The sequence below is a fragment of the Centroberyx gerrardi genome, chromosome 7 (genome assembly GCF_048128805.1).
Source record: "Centroberyx gerrardi isolate f3 chromosome 7, fCenGer3.hap1.cur.20231027, whole genome shotgun sequence".
NCBI lineage: Eukaryota > Metazoa > Chordata > Actinopteri > Beryciformes > Berycidae > Centroberyx > Centroberyx gerrardi.
Genome location: NC_136003.1, coordinates 25120767 through 25137054, shown reverse-complemented (window position 1 = coordinate 25137054; position 16288 = coordinate 25120767). Strand labels below are relative to the sequence as shown.

General features: G+C 41.6%; 1 protein-coding gene and 2 non-coding genes across 4 annotated transcripts; all 3 read right to left on the bottom strand.

Annotated features, from left to right (window-relative positions):
* Positions 1–97: 97 nt before the first annotated feature.
* Positions 98–15412, bottom strand: LOC139919514 (plexin domain-containing protein 1-like). 2 transcript variants are annotated; one of them, XM_071909308.2, is made up of 14 exons: positions 15306–15412; positions 5259–5425; positions 4833–4976; positions 2564–2633; positions 2314–2436; positions 2105–2223; positions 1907–2006; positions 1698–1799; positions 1509–1590; positions 1360–1420; positions 1138–1264; positions 910–942; positions 673–830; positions 98–581 (listed from the first exon to the last, which is right to left on the bottom strand). In XM_071909308.2, the coding sequence occupies exons 1-14, from the start codon at positions 15382–15384 to the stop codon at positions 462–464; spliced, it is 1485 nt and encodes a 494-aa protein (XP_071765409.2). In that variant the 5' UTR covers positions 15385–15412; the 3' UTR covers positions 98–461. The 2 variants fall into 2 exon arrangements, with proteins under 2 accessions (XP_071765409.2, XP_071765410.2); XM_071909309.2 differs by having other exon boundaries at positions 1698–1793.
* On the bottom strand, positions 3240–3311 carry trnac-gca (transfer RNA cysteine (anticodon GCA)). The gene has a single exon. It is a non-coding gene; the product is annotated as a tRNA-Cys (tRNA).
* Positions 4523–4594, bottom strand: trnac-gca (transfer RNA cysteine (anticodon GCA)). The gene has a single exon. It is a non-coding gene; the product is annotated as a tRNA-Cys (tRNA).
* Positions 15413–16288: the final 876 nt, after the last annotated feature.

Here is a 16288-nt window from a genome sequence, read left to right as displayed (position 1 = left end):
GTGGAACTTAAAAGATCAACTGCACAATGAAAAACACCAGGGTTTTAAACTGAAGCACACCCACATCTTTACTTGTATGATGTGATACAATGTTGTTAATGTATTTTCCAAGATTGTCCAGATAGTGGCATGCATTTCACAGTTCATTGTAGTTGCATCAGCCTTCTTTCCTTAACAGTTAAAAAGGTGGAATGCAACCACCATTTAATCCAGCAGAAATAGGCACTCAAAAGAAATAAATTATAAAAAATAACATTCTGCTATAATCTACCCAAGCTATACAATTTCTTGGACTTTTTGCAATGGAATGATGTGCACCTTAAAAAATAACTATCACAATTGAATGTAAAAGTTTAATTGGTTTGGGAATGTGAACGTTTAATAGGTTTAGGGAAGTCTACAGTAAGCAGCCAGTTCAATGCAAATATCTTTCTTCCTTCCACGTTTTGATGTCCTTCTCTTCAGCACGGCCCAGCTTCAACAATGCTCTCTTTCTCATGACCCTCTCCTTCCATTTCTGTGTAGCCGGGCTGGAAACCTTGCTTCTGGAACTTCAAGGATGGCCAGTAGTTCTTGCGTCGCTGAATAAATGAAGCACACAGAAAATATGTTTGATGAAAGCTAGAAAACATGGGCAGACTTGGACAACAGCTTGGCTGTTGCAGCGCTCACCTGGACGAGGTAAAGTGGCGATGTGGCAGCAGGATGGTGGTTGATGTAAAGTGCCAACAGTATCAGAGCCAAAAGTAACACCACAGCAGCTACCACACCTGCTATCACGCCTGTATTAGCCATCCCCCCGCTCGGCCTTGGGGGATCTGTCTTCAGATCTGTCGGCAAAACAAAGACAGATGATCAAAATCCCATCACACAGCTCCATAGTAATGTTTCAAGCAAGTATTAACTCACCATTGCCATTGAGGATATGACGTTTGGTGTCATCTGGAGGGAGACAGAAAACAAATACACAGGAATTTCAAACTTCAAAGTACCAGACTATTTAGTTATCAAAATTGACCTTAATGCAGAAATATTCCAAAATTGTCATCGAATTATATGTTAAATCTGGAGTTCATTAACTTTGCATTGTACTGACAATATAGCCTCCCACAGGCACACAACTCAACTCAGCCTCACCATCAATTTCACAGCCGCTTTGTAGCGGAGTCAAAGGGGTTACGGCCTCAAACTCTGGTGTGACAGAGGGAGCGATGGAGCTATCAGGTCCATCCCTGGAGTAATCCTCACAGGTTACATCTTTGCTCTGTCCACATACAATAGAAAAGATGAATGGGCTTAAATTCTGACACATGTGAAATAGTAAATAAACAGGTAGTCATTCATCACGTCCAGCTGTACCTCTTCTGAACAGGTATAGTCCAGCCATTCCTGTCTGTGTCTGTCCATGCCATCCGAACATCTAAAACACACACAAGATGCACATTAACAGGAGTTCAAACACTGCCTCTCTCACATTAAGATGTGAGTCTGCAGAGTGAGCTACTCACCTCTGGAGGACATTACACCAGCTGCAGCCAGAGGTTTGGTTGGAGGAGAGGCAGAGCTCACAGCTGTTGTGTTGCAGGCAGGCTGAGTCAGGTGAACAGAGAGAGACAAGAGAATTGAGATTTGTGGTGATGGAGGCTAATATGTTGAAAACTATCCCTTTTGATGACATATGGAGCAGGACCGCTTACTAGGCAGCGCAGTGAACTCAACAGCAGAGTTGTTGGTGATCGTTGTAGTATTGATCTCAACCCGATGGTACTCAAAAATCGTCCGTTGCTGGGAATCTGTATCTGAGATATCACATGATTATAGCGTGTCTGAAGATTCTCACAGAGGAAGAGTGATCATGTCTTTGGATGACGGAGCTATTAGAGGTATGAACAATATTATCGCTGACCTGGTGATTGAGTAGCAGACGACGCGACCATGAACGCATCAGACAAACCTGCCTTCACCGGATGCTGAGCTGAACCGATCACCTCGACTGACAGAGGAATCTGGACAGGCACGGAAAAACAGACAATTATGAGAGAGAAAACTTTGCAAACAGCTTTTTGAATGACACTATAGGCACAGAGTGGAGGTGGGGTCTCACATCCCGGTAGCTGAATGTGATGGTTCCTGTTTTGTAAAGCGCAGCCTGGAAGGTGAACGCCCCCTCTGACTCTTTGCCCTGGAGTCTGACCCGCTCCCACTGTACCACAAACACCTCACCTGAGGGAAGAAAATGTCAAAGAGGAGTCAGACAAACGTCCAGACAATTTGAGAAACAAGGACATGTCCACATATCAACTGATAGCTTACCATTGTCCAGGTATTGCACAGTGGATTCTTTGGAGTAGCTGGGGTCAAAATTGGCCATTAGTGGGGCGATGTACTGTGTCGCAGTCAGCATGCGGTGAGTCACATCCCCCATGAAAATAAACCCTGAAAATGGCCAGATGGAAGAATATGTAAGACTTGAGTAAGACTTGTTTGCCTCAAGTAACAATTTCACAACATTGTGAATATGTGCAGAAAAGGTCAAGGAACATCTGCCTGAAAATAAATGTACCTCCTGTTGCTATGGTAATCTGCCTCAGGTAATGTCCATAGAATGGGAAGTCAAACGACAGAGCGACCCTCTGGAAAGGGACAGAGAGAAAGAGAGAGAGAGAGAAAGAGAGATGGAGAGAGAGATTTCAATATATTTATATTTATACATGCAGAGAATTAAGCTTATTTCTATTCAAAAACTACTTTTAATGCAATGATATTTATTACAGTTATTATCTGATATGGACTGTCTATTCATAATAGGCTCGACAGTGCAGCAGATGGCAGACTCCTGTTTGAAGTCATTATGTTTTCACAGTCATAATGCCGCCCCACATTGTTAAGCGTCCTAATGGTCAGCATCGGTTCTTGTCCGTTCAGACAGAGAAAGAGGCAGAGCAGTGTGTTATACAGTGGGACGGGCTAAAGAGGCGACAAAGAGGCTAAAATCGGTGGGATAGGACATTGTTGGACTTTGTGTCATAGACTTTGATGGAATTTAACAGACAAATGAACACCGGTGTTGCTCTCTTTCCGCCAGCATGCTCCTGGTCTGCACCATCTGTATTCATCATCATTTTTCTCAGTCTAAGACATCAATCCAAAAGGCCACTTTCTTCATGAAACTCCTTCACTGGTTTAGTAACAATATTCGCTTCCCTATACTATATAGTTTTTATTTTTCAACATAAATGAGGGGGCACCCGGATTTGAACCGGGGACCTCTTGATCTGCAGTCAAATGCTCTACCACTGAGCTATACCCCCACCTACTAGCCCTCTCACAGGTCTTACCTTTGAACACATTATGTAAAAGGATGTGTACACATTACTATGTACACTTACAGGCTCTGGCTCAACCTTACTCCTATATTTGCGTATCACCTCTGAGAGTCTGTGTGTGTTTGTGTAAGTGTGTCTGCATGCAGCCTGTCTGTGAAGGACATTTTTCCCAACACGCAGTCTGATGTGACTATTTTGCACTGTTCTAATTTAAGCGCATATGTTACCTGGCTTGTAAGTTCGAGAAAATAGTTTGAGTGGGAGCATGTCAATGGGGTCACTGGGTGTGCTCCTCCTAACACAGATATTTTGTTGAATAGACCCACAACACTTCCAGGAGGTTCAACAGTAAATACTGGCATCCCAAATGTTGCTACCTTTATAACCAGATAAAAATCAATAATCCCCACCTCTCCAACTGAGTAACCTGGTATTGGATGTTGCCACAAATCCATAATATTCAATTTCCACTCTGAGAATTCTGGCTTTTCTCTGTCACTGTTCAGCCTTGGCCTGTTTTTTCAGTGTGTAAGACTCTTCCTTTCCTATGCCTGATCCACCACATCTTCCCATGGCAAAGTGAGTTCTACATATTAGACAGCCTGCCAGGTGTTGGACAACAGTACAAGGTCAAAACTTAGGCAGGTGCTGACAATCTCTGGCGGGACTGTAGCTGTTAGCCTATATCTGCTCAGGTTCCACAGTCCCTTGGCTCCCCAAGCTGTGTTTCAGTGTGAATTCCCTCCTAGTTTGTTCTCCTTCACATAAAATGTACAGACAAAATAACATGCTTCTCTCCTCTGACAAAAATCAATAGCTGTCTGTGCACTCTTAAGTGCTGCTGCCAGACATTTTTAGTACTTGGTTATGGACCTTGGGAAAGATTCATTTTGCTGCCAAACAGAATATCTCTGAATACTGGTGTCTGGCCGAGCTTCACCTATTTGTCTGTGATTTTGTCGAGACACATTCTGACGATGAAGTTATCATTGTCTCCACGCTCCACAGGTCTGTCCACATCGCCTCTGCTTTAACACATTGTGCTTCATCCTCACAGCAGTTTCACCTGTGTCAAGATGCAGCATTGCATAACTCTGCAGCAGCTGTCCTTCAAATTTCTAATATCTAAGAGTACTTCACACATATTTTAGTTCCATCCAGTTGGTTGAGCAAATGCTGCATTTCTGTATAAAGTTAGGGGACACCCAGATTTGAACTGGGGACCTCTTGATCTGCAGTCAAATGCTCTACCACTGAGCTATATCCCCAGCACACAAACATCCTGGGTGTTACTGTTGTTCTGGTAAATGGTCAGAAAAATGATTCATGAAAGCAAGTTTAGAATAAATTCACAGAGAGAGAGAGAGAGAGAGAGAGAGAGAGAGAGAGAGAGAGAGAGAGAGAGAGAGAGAGAGAGAGAGAGAGAGAGAGAGAGAGAGAGAGTGAGTGCTTGTGTTTTTTTTGTTTGTGTGTGTATGTGTGTGTGTGTGTGTGTGTGTCACTCACCGCTGCCTGTCTGTGTGTATTGGACAGAATGCCATGCACTCTGACTTGGCCATGCTGGAGGTCACTCATGTCTACCCACAGTTCATGTGTGCGTTGGTCCTCAGGGCCGAAACTACGCCATGTGTAATACCTGCCAGAATCCTCCTTACAGACACGGAAATACAGAGGAAGGGAAAAGACAGATGTCGACAGAGTAGATTAGAGATTGTAATACTGCGGTTGCGTTCAGAGAGTGTGTCACACATGAGGTAAAATCACATGTCATCACGCCTTTCCGCAAGTGAGTCTAAAAGAGTAAAATTCACTTTCCAAAAGAGGGCAGTGCTCAGCTCCAACTAAAACAAACCCAACAGTGTCAAAGAGAGAAAAAAAACATAAATGCCACAAACCATTAGAGTCATGCAGAGCCTCTGGTGCCACACTCACCACTAAGCGTGTCATGTTGTCTGGCAGGGTGTCGATGGTCAGTCCTCCACCCGGCGCCGCCCTGCTCATCCTGCCGCGGCCTACAGACGACCTCTGGGCCCTGTGGGCACGGCTGCCAGCGCTGGATGACTCCTCATAATGCTGCGAGTCCACACTGTACCAATCGCCTGTCCAGAATACAATTATAACATTAGATCAGGTTAGTATGTTTTGCATCTAAAAACATAAGACGTGTCATGTGCTACATAGTTTTAACAGAAATTGTGGCATGTGATGCAGTATGAACATCTGCCTGCTGTGAGCAATGATGCATTTCAACTTCTGAACCCATGGGTTCCTGCACTCCCACACTCTTTTGAATAAGAACAGCAACCATGCTGAAGTTATTTTTTACCCTGACAGCAGCAATGACTGCAGACTAATGCAGATAAACCTTTCCAAGGGTGGAACTAATTGCATTTACTCATGTTCTGTGACTGAGTAGCTTTTGTCTTTACTTAAAATCAGTAATTTTACTTTTACTTAAGTACGTTTTTGCTTAAATCATATCCATTACAGATTTTGTGGCTCTCCATAAGCATCAGAAACTGGACCAAATTGGCCAATTGTGGAGCCATTCACAGTCAGAAGAGTAATCTGGCTTTACTCAAAATATACTCAAAAATAAATTTTTATGCAGACACTATGAATGATGCTTACAGTTGTGGCTCAATACTCTGTCAACCACATGTGAAACTACAAGCTGCTTTTGAAATTGTCAGTCTTAGTGAAGCCAGTTGAAGCTGGTGTTGAATGTAGATAAAAGCTGTGTAAATGACTGTTAATGATGCTTGGAAGAAACTGTCAATTCATACAAACCGGGTTAACCGCACATGGTAAGCAATGTGAGGTAGGTAGGTTTTGTTGTAAAGATTTGGGTGTTTTAATTGATGGCTGTCTTTCTTTCAAGCCAATATTGGAAGCCACACACTGAAAGGGTTACTGTATAGTTGATGTTAGGATTTAATTTTAGCAACAAATTTTGATTTTTCTTTTGAGTGTGGAAAATGACTGTCTGCTACTTTTACACCTGGACTTATACATGGACTTGGGCATCTCTGTCATGTAGCCTCAGTGGTATAGCAGTATGCAAGGCTAATAAGATTCCCTGCTATTTATGTATTTATATTACTTAAAAAATGTGAAGTATAGACTGAGCTCTGAAAAGTAATTTCTGCTGACTGTAGCTAAAGCACAGACATACTGTAGATGGCTAAGAAAGCTTTCATGACCACTTCACCTCTGCGTGGGACAGTCTGCAGAAAGGTTGCAAATTTAAGGAACTGGTTATTCTTAGTGAGATTAAAGCAGTTGATAGACCTATGGAAGATTAATCTATTAAAACTTTAATGTTTTAGGACTGTGCCACTGTTTCGTCTCTCTCTTCTTTCTGTTTCTCTCTCTCTTAGTCTTTTTCTGACATTGCCCATTATGAAACGTTTTCTTTGCCGTTTTAAATATACTAAATATGCTGCTACTGCCTATATTTGTAGCACTTTTCTGAACAAACAGTGTTCTGTATAGTAAAATAATAAAAACACATGTAAAAGAACAGACTATTGTTTGAAGATAGAATTCATTCATGCCTAACCCTAATAACTTGTTAAAGCTGATTCAGCAAAATTCAGAAATACATTTGGCTACCAAGAAAGAAATTAGCAGTATCAGTATTATAGTGTAATGACAACAAAAACAGTTTAAAAACAAGTTTATAAAACTGAGACTTCAGCTGTTAATTAGGACACCGTGTTTGGCAATCGTATTTCCTCTATTTCCATAGGCAGGTTGTTACAAAATTGAGGGGTGCTTGTCACAAATGGTTGATCAAAAGCTTTATAATGTGAAACACGTGTAATATAAGCTTGGCCCAAGCTAAGGTTAAAGTGTAAGGTTAGCAATAAAATCTTAAAAAATCAGCTCTAAATTCAAGTGGAAAGCAACGGAAGGTAGCTAAAACTGGAGTTATCTAATCCCTCCACTTAGCTCTAGTTAAAAGCCATTCTGAAGTAGTTTCACATGAGACAGTTGAGACAAAAATACAAAGAATACAATATATCAATAGCCTGGTGTCCAGCCCCTATGAATCGCAACGTGCTAAAGACTGTGATTCATGGGGGCTGGACACCAGGCTAATATATCAATACATGACACAAAGGCATGAACAACTTCTGCCAACTAATTTCTGGCAGCCTGTTCAATATTAGTTTCCAGGTAGCCAAGGTATCATTATAATAAACTTTAAAGGTGCATTAGTTAGGCCAAATACAACAACCTCTGGGTTGTCTTCATTCAGTTGAAGAATGTTCTGAAATATATAAATCAGGAGGGTTTATGGGAGTCAATGACTTTTTGAATGGTACATGAAAGTTGAATTCTTTGTTTAGCTCGTTTTGCCCCATAAATAAAAAAGATATATCTCAGGATGTTTTAAAACGTTTTTATTGATAAAGGTATGACTTTATAGATCATCGAGGATTATATGAATGATCAAAACACATGTAGAAATTAATCACAAACGCAGCAAGGCATTCAGACAAAACCTAAGACATGCTGTCATGTTAGCTGAGGAACATGAGCCCGAAAAATTGGTGTTGCGGCTTTTTTAGAAATATTACAATCATTGGTGTTGCAGTATTTTGGGGGAATATTACTGTGATTGGTGTTGCAGCTGTTTCTAGAATATTACTGACTGGTATTTCAATTGTTTTTAGAAGTATTACGGTGATTGGTGTTGCGGCTTTTTAGATACATTACGGGGTGAGTTGATTACGTCACCAGCCTATATAAACCCCAGAGTCGGCGGTCACTGGACTTGCGGGGTGTCTCTTCTAACCCTAAATAAGGGCGGCCTCCTGTACTTAACGTTTGCTGTTTTTTTCTCTCTGGCTTTCAGTGAACTACAGGAGGTTTCTGAAATGGCGGAGGGCCTGCTTCGAACAAAAAAGCTCAGAGAATCACTCCGTGAGGCTCAATTTCCTGGACAGAAACACCGTGAACCTCATGCCGTGGTGAGCTTGGCTGCCGCGAAGAGTTCGCCTCTGCTGCTCCGGTGTTTTCTGCCGGGACTGTTTCGTGTTGAGCAGATTAAACTGAGCAGGGTGAACTCCACCGGGTCTTCTCTTGGTCCGGTTAGACTGCCCACGCTCAAACACCTGTAGATTATCCATGTAACGTCGTCTTTATTCGCTTTTGTTTTGTGCATTTAAGGTGTGTGATTGTTTGCTGTTTCATGCTAACGCTAACTCTGGTGTTGCCCCCAGCCTATCCATGCCCCCAGCCCGCCCACCTCAACTGCTGGAAAACCTGCGGGTGCATTGGATTGGATTGTAGGTCTACGTCCGTGATTTACAGGCTTTTCTCCTTTGCCCAAATGGAAATGACTGCTTCACAACAACGTTAGTCTAACTAAGAGATTCGCTACATTTATTTTTTTTACATGGTTAGATTATCAGCTACGATACAAGTGTCACATTCTTCACGAGTTTAACTTCGCATTTTCTCGTTGTACAGATAAGGCGTCGGTGCTGCAGCCTCGAAAGTGATTGGCTCTCGAGACGCGTACATTTGCATAAAGTTAACTTGAGCTCAACTTCTGTACCGCCCTTCACCGCGCCGCGAGCTATCCCAGCATGCTCAGCGCAGCGAATTACTCGCGTCCCATAGAAAATGAATGGAGGCGGAATTGGTCGCCAGCATCCATGTCGCCGGCATGGATGTGGTCGCCAGGCAATTCGTGGGGCATCACCGGAACAGGTGCGGTCTGATGTTCTGCGATTATGAGTAGAGCGCACGTGAACGACCCAACAAAGTGGTAAATGCGATAGTGGGAATCTTGTTACGGAAAGGACGAATTTACTGATACCTGTGATGTGACTTTAGGGGGCCAATAATAAGACAGGTATGTCAGCAACTGCTGGAGAGTGATGTAGTCAATTTGTTTGACACTGACTTGTCTGTTTTCACAAATTTATTCTAAATAAATCCACCTGTAAAGATGTTACTGGGTCAATTTTTTTTTATTTTTTATTTCAGAAGCGTGCGGGACAAGCTGTAAATTAGAACCTAGGTCAGATACCGGAGTTTGAGAGGAGCACTTGAAAGCAGCAAGAAGTGAAGTTTACTCCCCTCAGGTGTGTCTCAATAAGCAAGTGACAGAGGATAAGAGAGGTTGTTTGATGTAGCCAAGGCACTCTATTTCAGCTCCCATCCCACTCCTATAAATGGGTTGCAAATCAGACAAAGGAATGCTTGATTTATTTTTGGTATTCACATTTAACTGAGTGAATACAGCGTTTTCCATAGAGGCTTCATACCGACTGTCCAGAATCGAACACATTCTGCCAGGCCAGATTGAAGATGTGTGCTAGTTTGAAACTGATAACATGCAAATGAATACAAAAATCAGACTGGTTAATTAAAGATGGGGTGGGGGTAGCTAACTAGTCTAAGTGTTTGCACGTTCAGTAACATGATTTGTGACAAAACTGGTTCTTGAGGTCTGCAAAACCTCACAAGACTGAAATAACTTCCTAGGGGACAAGGGCAGGGCTCAGTGGGGTGCCAGAAATTATGGTGTGGCTACGAAAGTGAACTCCCACCCAGCGCCGAACCCACATTGTGCACAACAATGTGACACCTAGTTGGTTTCAAAATGGGCAGAGTAGCCCAGGAGACACCAGATGAAGCCATAAGAACTAGGCTGCTGAAAAACAGAAGCTTTGAATTCAGAGTCATTCTGCACTTTGTGAAGTATAAACTGACAACAGAAACCTTCCTTGCATGTAGATGTTCTTATACCTCCCAGCTGAAGCAACTCCCTCTTCTACTTTTACTATCCAGTCCTAATGAGAAAACTGACACTAGAACTTAATCCTTTCTCACTGCATTTTTGCAGATGTTCATTGTCTAGTAGGACGTGGCTCGAATATGCAGCCTCAACTCGGTTTAGTGGCTGGAAGTAACTAATTACATTTACTCTCGTTACTGTAATTGAGTAGCTTTTTTGTGTACTTGTACTTTTTTGGGTATTTTTTAAACTCAGAAAGTAATTTTATTTTTAAGTATGTTTTTGCTGAAATGTACTTTTGAAATAACATCCATTACAGAGTACAGATTTTGTGGCTCTCCATATAAGCAACAGAAACTGGAACATCATAAATTGACAAATTGTGGAGCCATTTGCAGTGAACGGTCAGTTAGCAAAGAAAGAGCAAGCTGACTTTACTTTGTGCACTTTATTTTGTAACTTCCATTTTTTCCAATTAAAAGAATCGAGTTTGAACCCTACTCTCTTTTAGAATTGCATAAATAAGATCACATCTAACAACGTTCTCTCTTCTAAAAAGTAACTCACCTTTACTTTTCCTGAATTTCCCCAAGGGGATCAGTAAAGTGCTATCTTATCTTACTCTGGGTACATTTTAAATGAGCTAAAGTGATTTTTTTACACCAGTGCCTTTACTTCTATTTAAGTAAAATATCAGCAAACTAATAATACTAATACTTATACTGGAGTAGGACATTGTAGTACTCTTTCCACCACTGGACGTTGGTTGGTTGGTGAGGCCTGCTTTAGACATTACAGTGCATCAAACAATATCATGATACTGATGTCTTTCACAGCCATCAAAACTGCACAACACCTCATTTAACCAGTGCCTGAAGTGACAACCAGAGTGCACTGACCTCATACAAAGCTTATTATATTTGTTCATGAGTATTTCCCTCCGCCCTTCGGTTCACTGCAAGTCCTGCGTCAATGCGTTCGTGACAGTTAATACGTTAAACCTAGACGTGATTGTTGAGCTCCGAATCCGCCCTGTTGTGGCATGAGGTAAGAGCAGAAATGATGTGTGCAGGGCTGCTGAGGTCAGATAAACATATCTTGATTTATGTAAAAGTGGGGAGGGGTGCAGATTGAATATAAGTTATGGCTTATCATGTCTGCTCAGGTCATTGGTCTCCAGGCCAGCAGTATTAAAATCATTGGCACAGCACCAAAACAAGGAGAGAGGAGTCAGATTGTAGGTTGTCTGCTAGATAAGATTGACAGAAACTCCCCCTCTCCTCTCTGAAACCATTAAACTAGAGGACAGAATGGGAGGAAGGTGGGGGTGGAAAGGCCTGGCCAGGGCATCTATTGTTTTCTTTGCCCGTTTTGGTTCAACAAGCCAAAACTGTAATTTTTTTTCCCAGTCTCTCAACCATATTCTGTAAGATAGAGACCTCAAATGGACCAGGAAAGCACACGGTTTTAACATGGTTTCTGAGTTAAATTCATCTGACAACGTCTACTCCAAGGTCTGGGTGTCTTAAGAAATTTCTTGGAACTTAATACCGGTTCCAATTCAAAAATAATATGAAAAATGTATTACAAAAAAACAAAACAAAACAGAAACCAGTTCTAAAACAATGCTTTTTTTTGGATACCTGTATTTGTTAAATGAAAGCAGATTTCATTATTTTTTCTGTGCAACTATTAGATTTATTTTTCCACAATATAAGTACAAATACACATAAACATAAATAAAATGAGTGTTCTCATTGTAAGAACCCAATATTTTAGATGCCTTTCAATACCTTTTGACCTTAAATCAGTAGTGATACAAAACCTGGCTTTGCAGCTGTAAGTATGCAGTATTCTTAGAAACAACATAATGGTGACACCTATGCATCCCATAATTAACACAGACCAAAAAGACAACTTTTGGCTTATATTCTTTTTTTTGCACATTTACTTTATTTTGTCCATCACCCATTTGCAGGATTGCAAGAATTCATCTTGGCTGCTTTACAATGGGGATTTGATGTTTGAGTTTTCAGTTGATGGCCTATAAAATATGTAGGCTATGTCAGATAAAACTTCCAACATTTTGTATATTGTCCATGCCGAGCACATTGATTTAAACACTACTTCTCCAATCTGTTTTTACATTCTTGTGTATATCATGAAATAAAAATGTCCAAAAAATCCATAAAATAATGCAAAAGGAGAAAGGATTGCAATGAAGTGGTGAATCAAAAGGCAGATGAGCCTGGGTTTGTTTTTTTGTTTGCCTGCTCCTCTTTTAGGACAAGAACAGGGCGGTGCCTCAGTTAGAAGGTAATGGCTAATAATAGATAATTGCCTCTATCTCTGTTCAGTTGTGAGCACAACAGCCAACTCTCTTATTGTGAATCCAAATCTACCTCATTGTCCCACATTAGAAATGGTGTTGGTGAGTCAGATGTAAAAAGTGAGAAAAATGTGACTGGTCAAGAACATAGAGACGACCATATGAGGTCTGCACTGAATTTAGTGCAGGCCCCGTCTGTTTCTGGGTGTAAAGGTATGAACGACTGAGGCAATGAGAGCAATACTGACACAAAGGATGTCGGGTATTTTGAAAAGTAAATTCAAAATGTAAGACACCCAGTAAGACAAAACAGAAAGCAACAAAAGAGCAGACAGTTTTGTAGAGTAAGACTGACTTCTGTCCAGTTGCTCAAGCAAGCGGCACCAAACCACAACATTTCCATGCCTTTTTCTGTGAGCGGTCAGCGCAGAGCGGGGGTGACAGGGCACACCCTTTCCTGAGGAGAGGCTGCAGGAGCTGGCATGGACTCCTGACCGTCACCCACAATAAACATGCATGGTTCGTTTCAAGACGTCCGGTCGAATCACAGATGTGCGACACCTCACTTTCATTCATTTAAAGAAGTGGAAGTGAAGTGGAAATACACTTTTGTGTCACAGATTCACAGCGGTTTATATTTGACACTAGCCCCATTTCAGTCCACTCTCCCATATTATTCAATCTGCCTATCTGCTATAAAATATTAAGAGGTTGTGTTATGTCTCTCCTCTTTAGTAATGTGTATTTTGGCCAGTAAAGGAGTTACTGATATAAGACAGTGACAGTTATGATGGGATTAGTACTTCGAGAGGAGTCTCTTTAATAAAATCCATAACACCTGAGAATCTTTAAAATGACAAATCCAATAACATTAACCTCCTTCAGAGAGTGGCACAGGGTCAGTGACATTTTAAAGTAAAACACATGATGAAAACGAGATATTTCATTCATCGTGGTCGAGGCTTGTTATGAAAACGGGTGTAGTGATTACCTCACTTTTTTCTGTTATGGTGAAATCCAACCCCCTCATGGGTGAGATAAAGAGATTGTTTCTACTTTTCACTGTCCGATAAGAGAGATACTGTAAGTGAAGGAGTCACAACCCAGAAAGCCACAACCACTCCTGTACAAATGCTGTTCCAAGTTCCAACAAAATTAGTCATTTTCTGAAGAATAAGTTGTTTAGATCTTAGCAGAGAACCGTTCAAGCTGTTGAGTTCAGTTTACGTTCTTGCCACTTTATTTTTCCTAAAATATTTCTATGGCTGTCACAAATCCATAAAATTGCACGCGACTTCCACTGTGATCCACTGTGACAATAACATCTGACGTAAGATCCAATCTCACAGAACAATGTTTCTCACTCTTCTTTTCTATTCCTTCCAATTCACGCTTAGCCCCAGAATGCCCTGGACCAGCTTCAAGCTATTTGTTAAGCAAACTTCTCAGCGGGACAGGGGACAGGAAGCCAACACTGAGGTCATCACCCGGTGCACAATTCATTTTCATCCCAGGGTTCTGTGTTTTTCTAATCTGGTTTCGATGCTGTAGATGGCTCTCTGAGGGCCGTAGTTCTTTTTTTAACCGAACAGTATATAATGGAGAGTGACAAGATAGATAAGAGAGCGAATACGGCAATGGAGAGGAGTATATGGAGGGTCAGTACCCACAGTTGAACCCACTATGTTGCAAGCGCATATCTAAGCGCCTCCTGCACAGCACTAGGAATAATGAATCATTCGACTTTTTTTTTTTCAAGCTGTTTTTAAAGTGTTGCTTGGTTTTATCAAGGACAATAAGTATAGTACATGTATTTCCTGTCCTGTAGAATCATGCCAGCAAAAAAGGAGTTCATCAGATCAATGGATGCTGATATGCAATATAGGGAAAAGCAGTAATGATGAAGTTTCGGCTTAAATGTATCTCCGTTATCACCGACAGCGCCTTGTAAAGAGCTGGTGCAACTGATAAAGAGGAGTGGGGGCGGTGATGGAATTTATGGGAAGACAAGACCAATTGAGTTCTTCAGTTCTTCTTTTATTTATTTATTTAACCTTTATTTTACCAGGCAGATCACTTAAGAACAAATTTTTAGGTATAATATATAGGTAATATATTCAAAGCACACATCTCCACTCCCTCCACTCCCAATTAAGGCACATAGGGCACACTTGCATCAACATGCATAAACATAATAAAGTCCTGTTCTTTCAAAAGTGACAAATCTTAATCCCATGCCCTCTCTCTGGCAATTCAGTTGACAAAGCCTCCCAGGATTGTTCCAGACTCTAGACTAGCAGGGAGGCCAAAAGAAGAAAAAAACAAAATCTAATTTTAAACCTGACCTAGGCTGTTTGCGGGTTGTTGTTTAGACTCGGTCGCATGCTTGTGGAATAGGGTATTTTTATGGTACACTTCATTGTAAACTAGGTCACTCACTTTTCTGAATAAAACAAAAAGGGCATGGCATGCCCATTTGCCGCTCCATAAAGATTCCTGCTGGAGCTCTGTGGTTTACAGTGAGTTAGAATAGCAGCAGTAGCACGCACGGCATCCAAGGGCCAATAAATTAATATGAACATTAATTATTTGGCCAACTTCAGGACAAATAGGCTAACGGCTGCAGTAACCAATCAACCAAAGTGTGCTCATGCAAAGTTTCATTGCTGGGACAAAAATAAAAATGGACATGGATTAAAGGAAAAAAAGTAGAGCGGATGCAAGAGAGGTTGGCCATACCTTTGTAGGCTGAAGCAGCTGTGTGACCTTAAGAGAGTTGAGAGCGGTTCCCATGTGTTGAGGAGGCAGTACAGGTGAGGTTGGGGAGAGTAAAGCAATGCTGAAAGACATGATGATGAACAGGGAAGAGTGGTCAAGCAGAAGGAAAGCTCACCTGTTTGCTGTCGAGCCCAAACTCTTCCCAAATCCGTTTGGGAGAGACAGAGGAATAGCATCACCAAACTGAAACACATGTTCAGCAGCGAAAAAAACAACAAAAAAAAAAAACAAAGAGCAAAAACACAGCTCTTTGTCTCTTCTCTTTCCAAAACAGTTTTCTCCGAGTCCCACTTTCACACTGCTCTTCACTCTCTTCCTCCCTCAAAATCTCTCTCTCTCTCTCTCTCTCTCTACACACACCCTGTTCCTGTCTACACCCTTTCTCTCCTCCTCAGCGCTGGTCTTCCGTTGCCATGGTGATTGCAATGACACAAGGATCAACCGATGGGGCTTTGCAGCAGGAGAGAAAGCATTTCCTCTTCGTGCTTCAAAGGGCCTGGCCGTCCGAGTTATTCTCTTTGTTTCACTTTTCGAAATCTATAATTTATTCTTCTCTCAAAGCTCTAACCTCCCTCTCCCATTCTGACTGATAACCGCAGAAATAGGAGTTTCACTGGGCAGCAGTATGGCGCCTCCCTCTGTCCAGTGCGTAGACTGAGCTGCATGGACAGTGAGAAATGTTTGACACATGTAACACCATGGACTAGACATGGAGAGCTGCTCATGATGCCAGTTTGAAAGTCAGTGGTAGTTGTGATATTACAAATTCCATGCTAAGTCTCTTTATTACTCCTCGAAACACTGCGTCTGTATTCTAACAGACTTTTGTGGCTTACATGAAATAGAACAGCGTTTTTTTGTTGCAGTTTAATTTCCAGCCGTTATGTGAAAGCCTTGTTTTTTATGGTACGCAAACTGATAAAAAAAAACTAGCTTTACAAGCGCTGCGGTAGACTCCACCACCTCTCTGAGCCGCTGCTTTCATCTCCTGTCCTGCTTTGAAAGAAAACATGGGATCTTTGGCAAGAAAATAACAGCTAAGCCTTTATTAGATTCACAGCTGGAAGGACTATCAGTACCCTATCCCACAATCCAGAC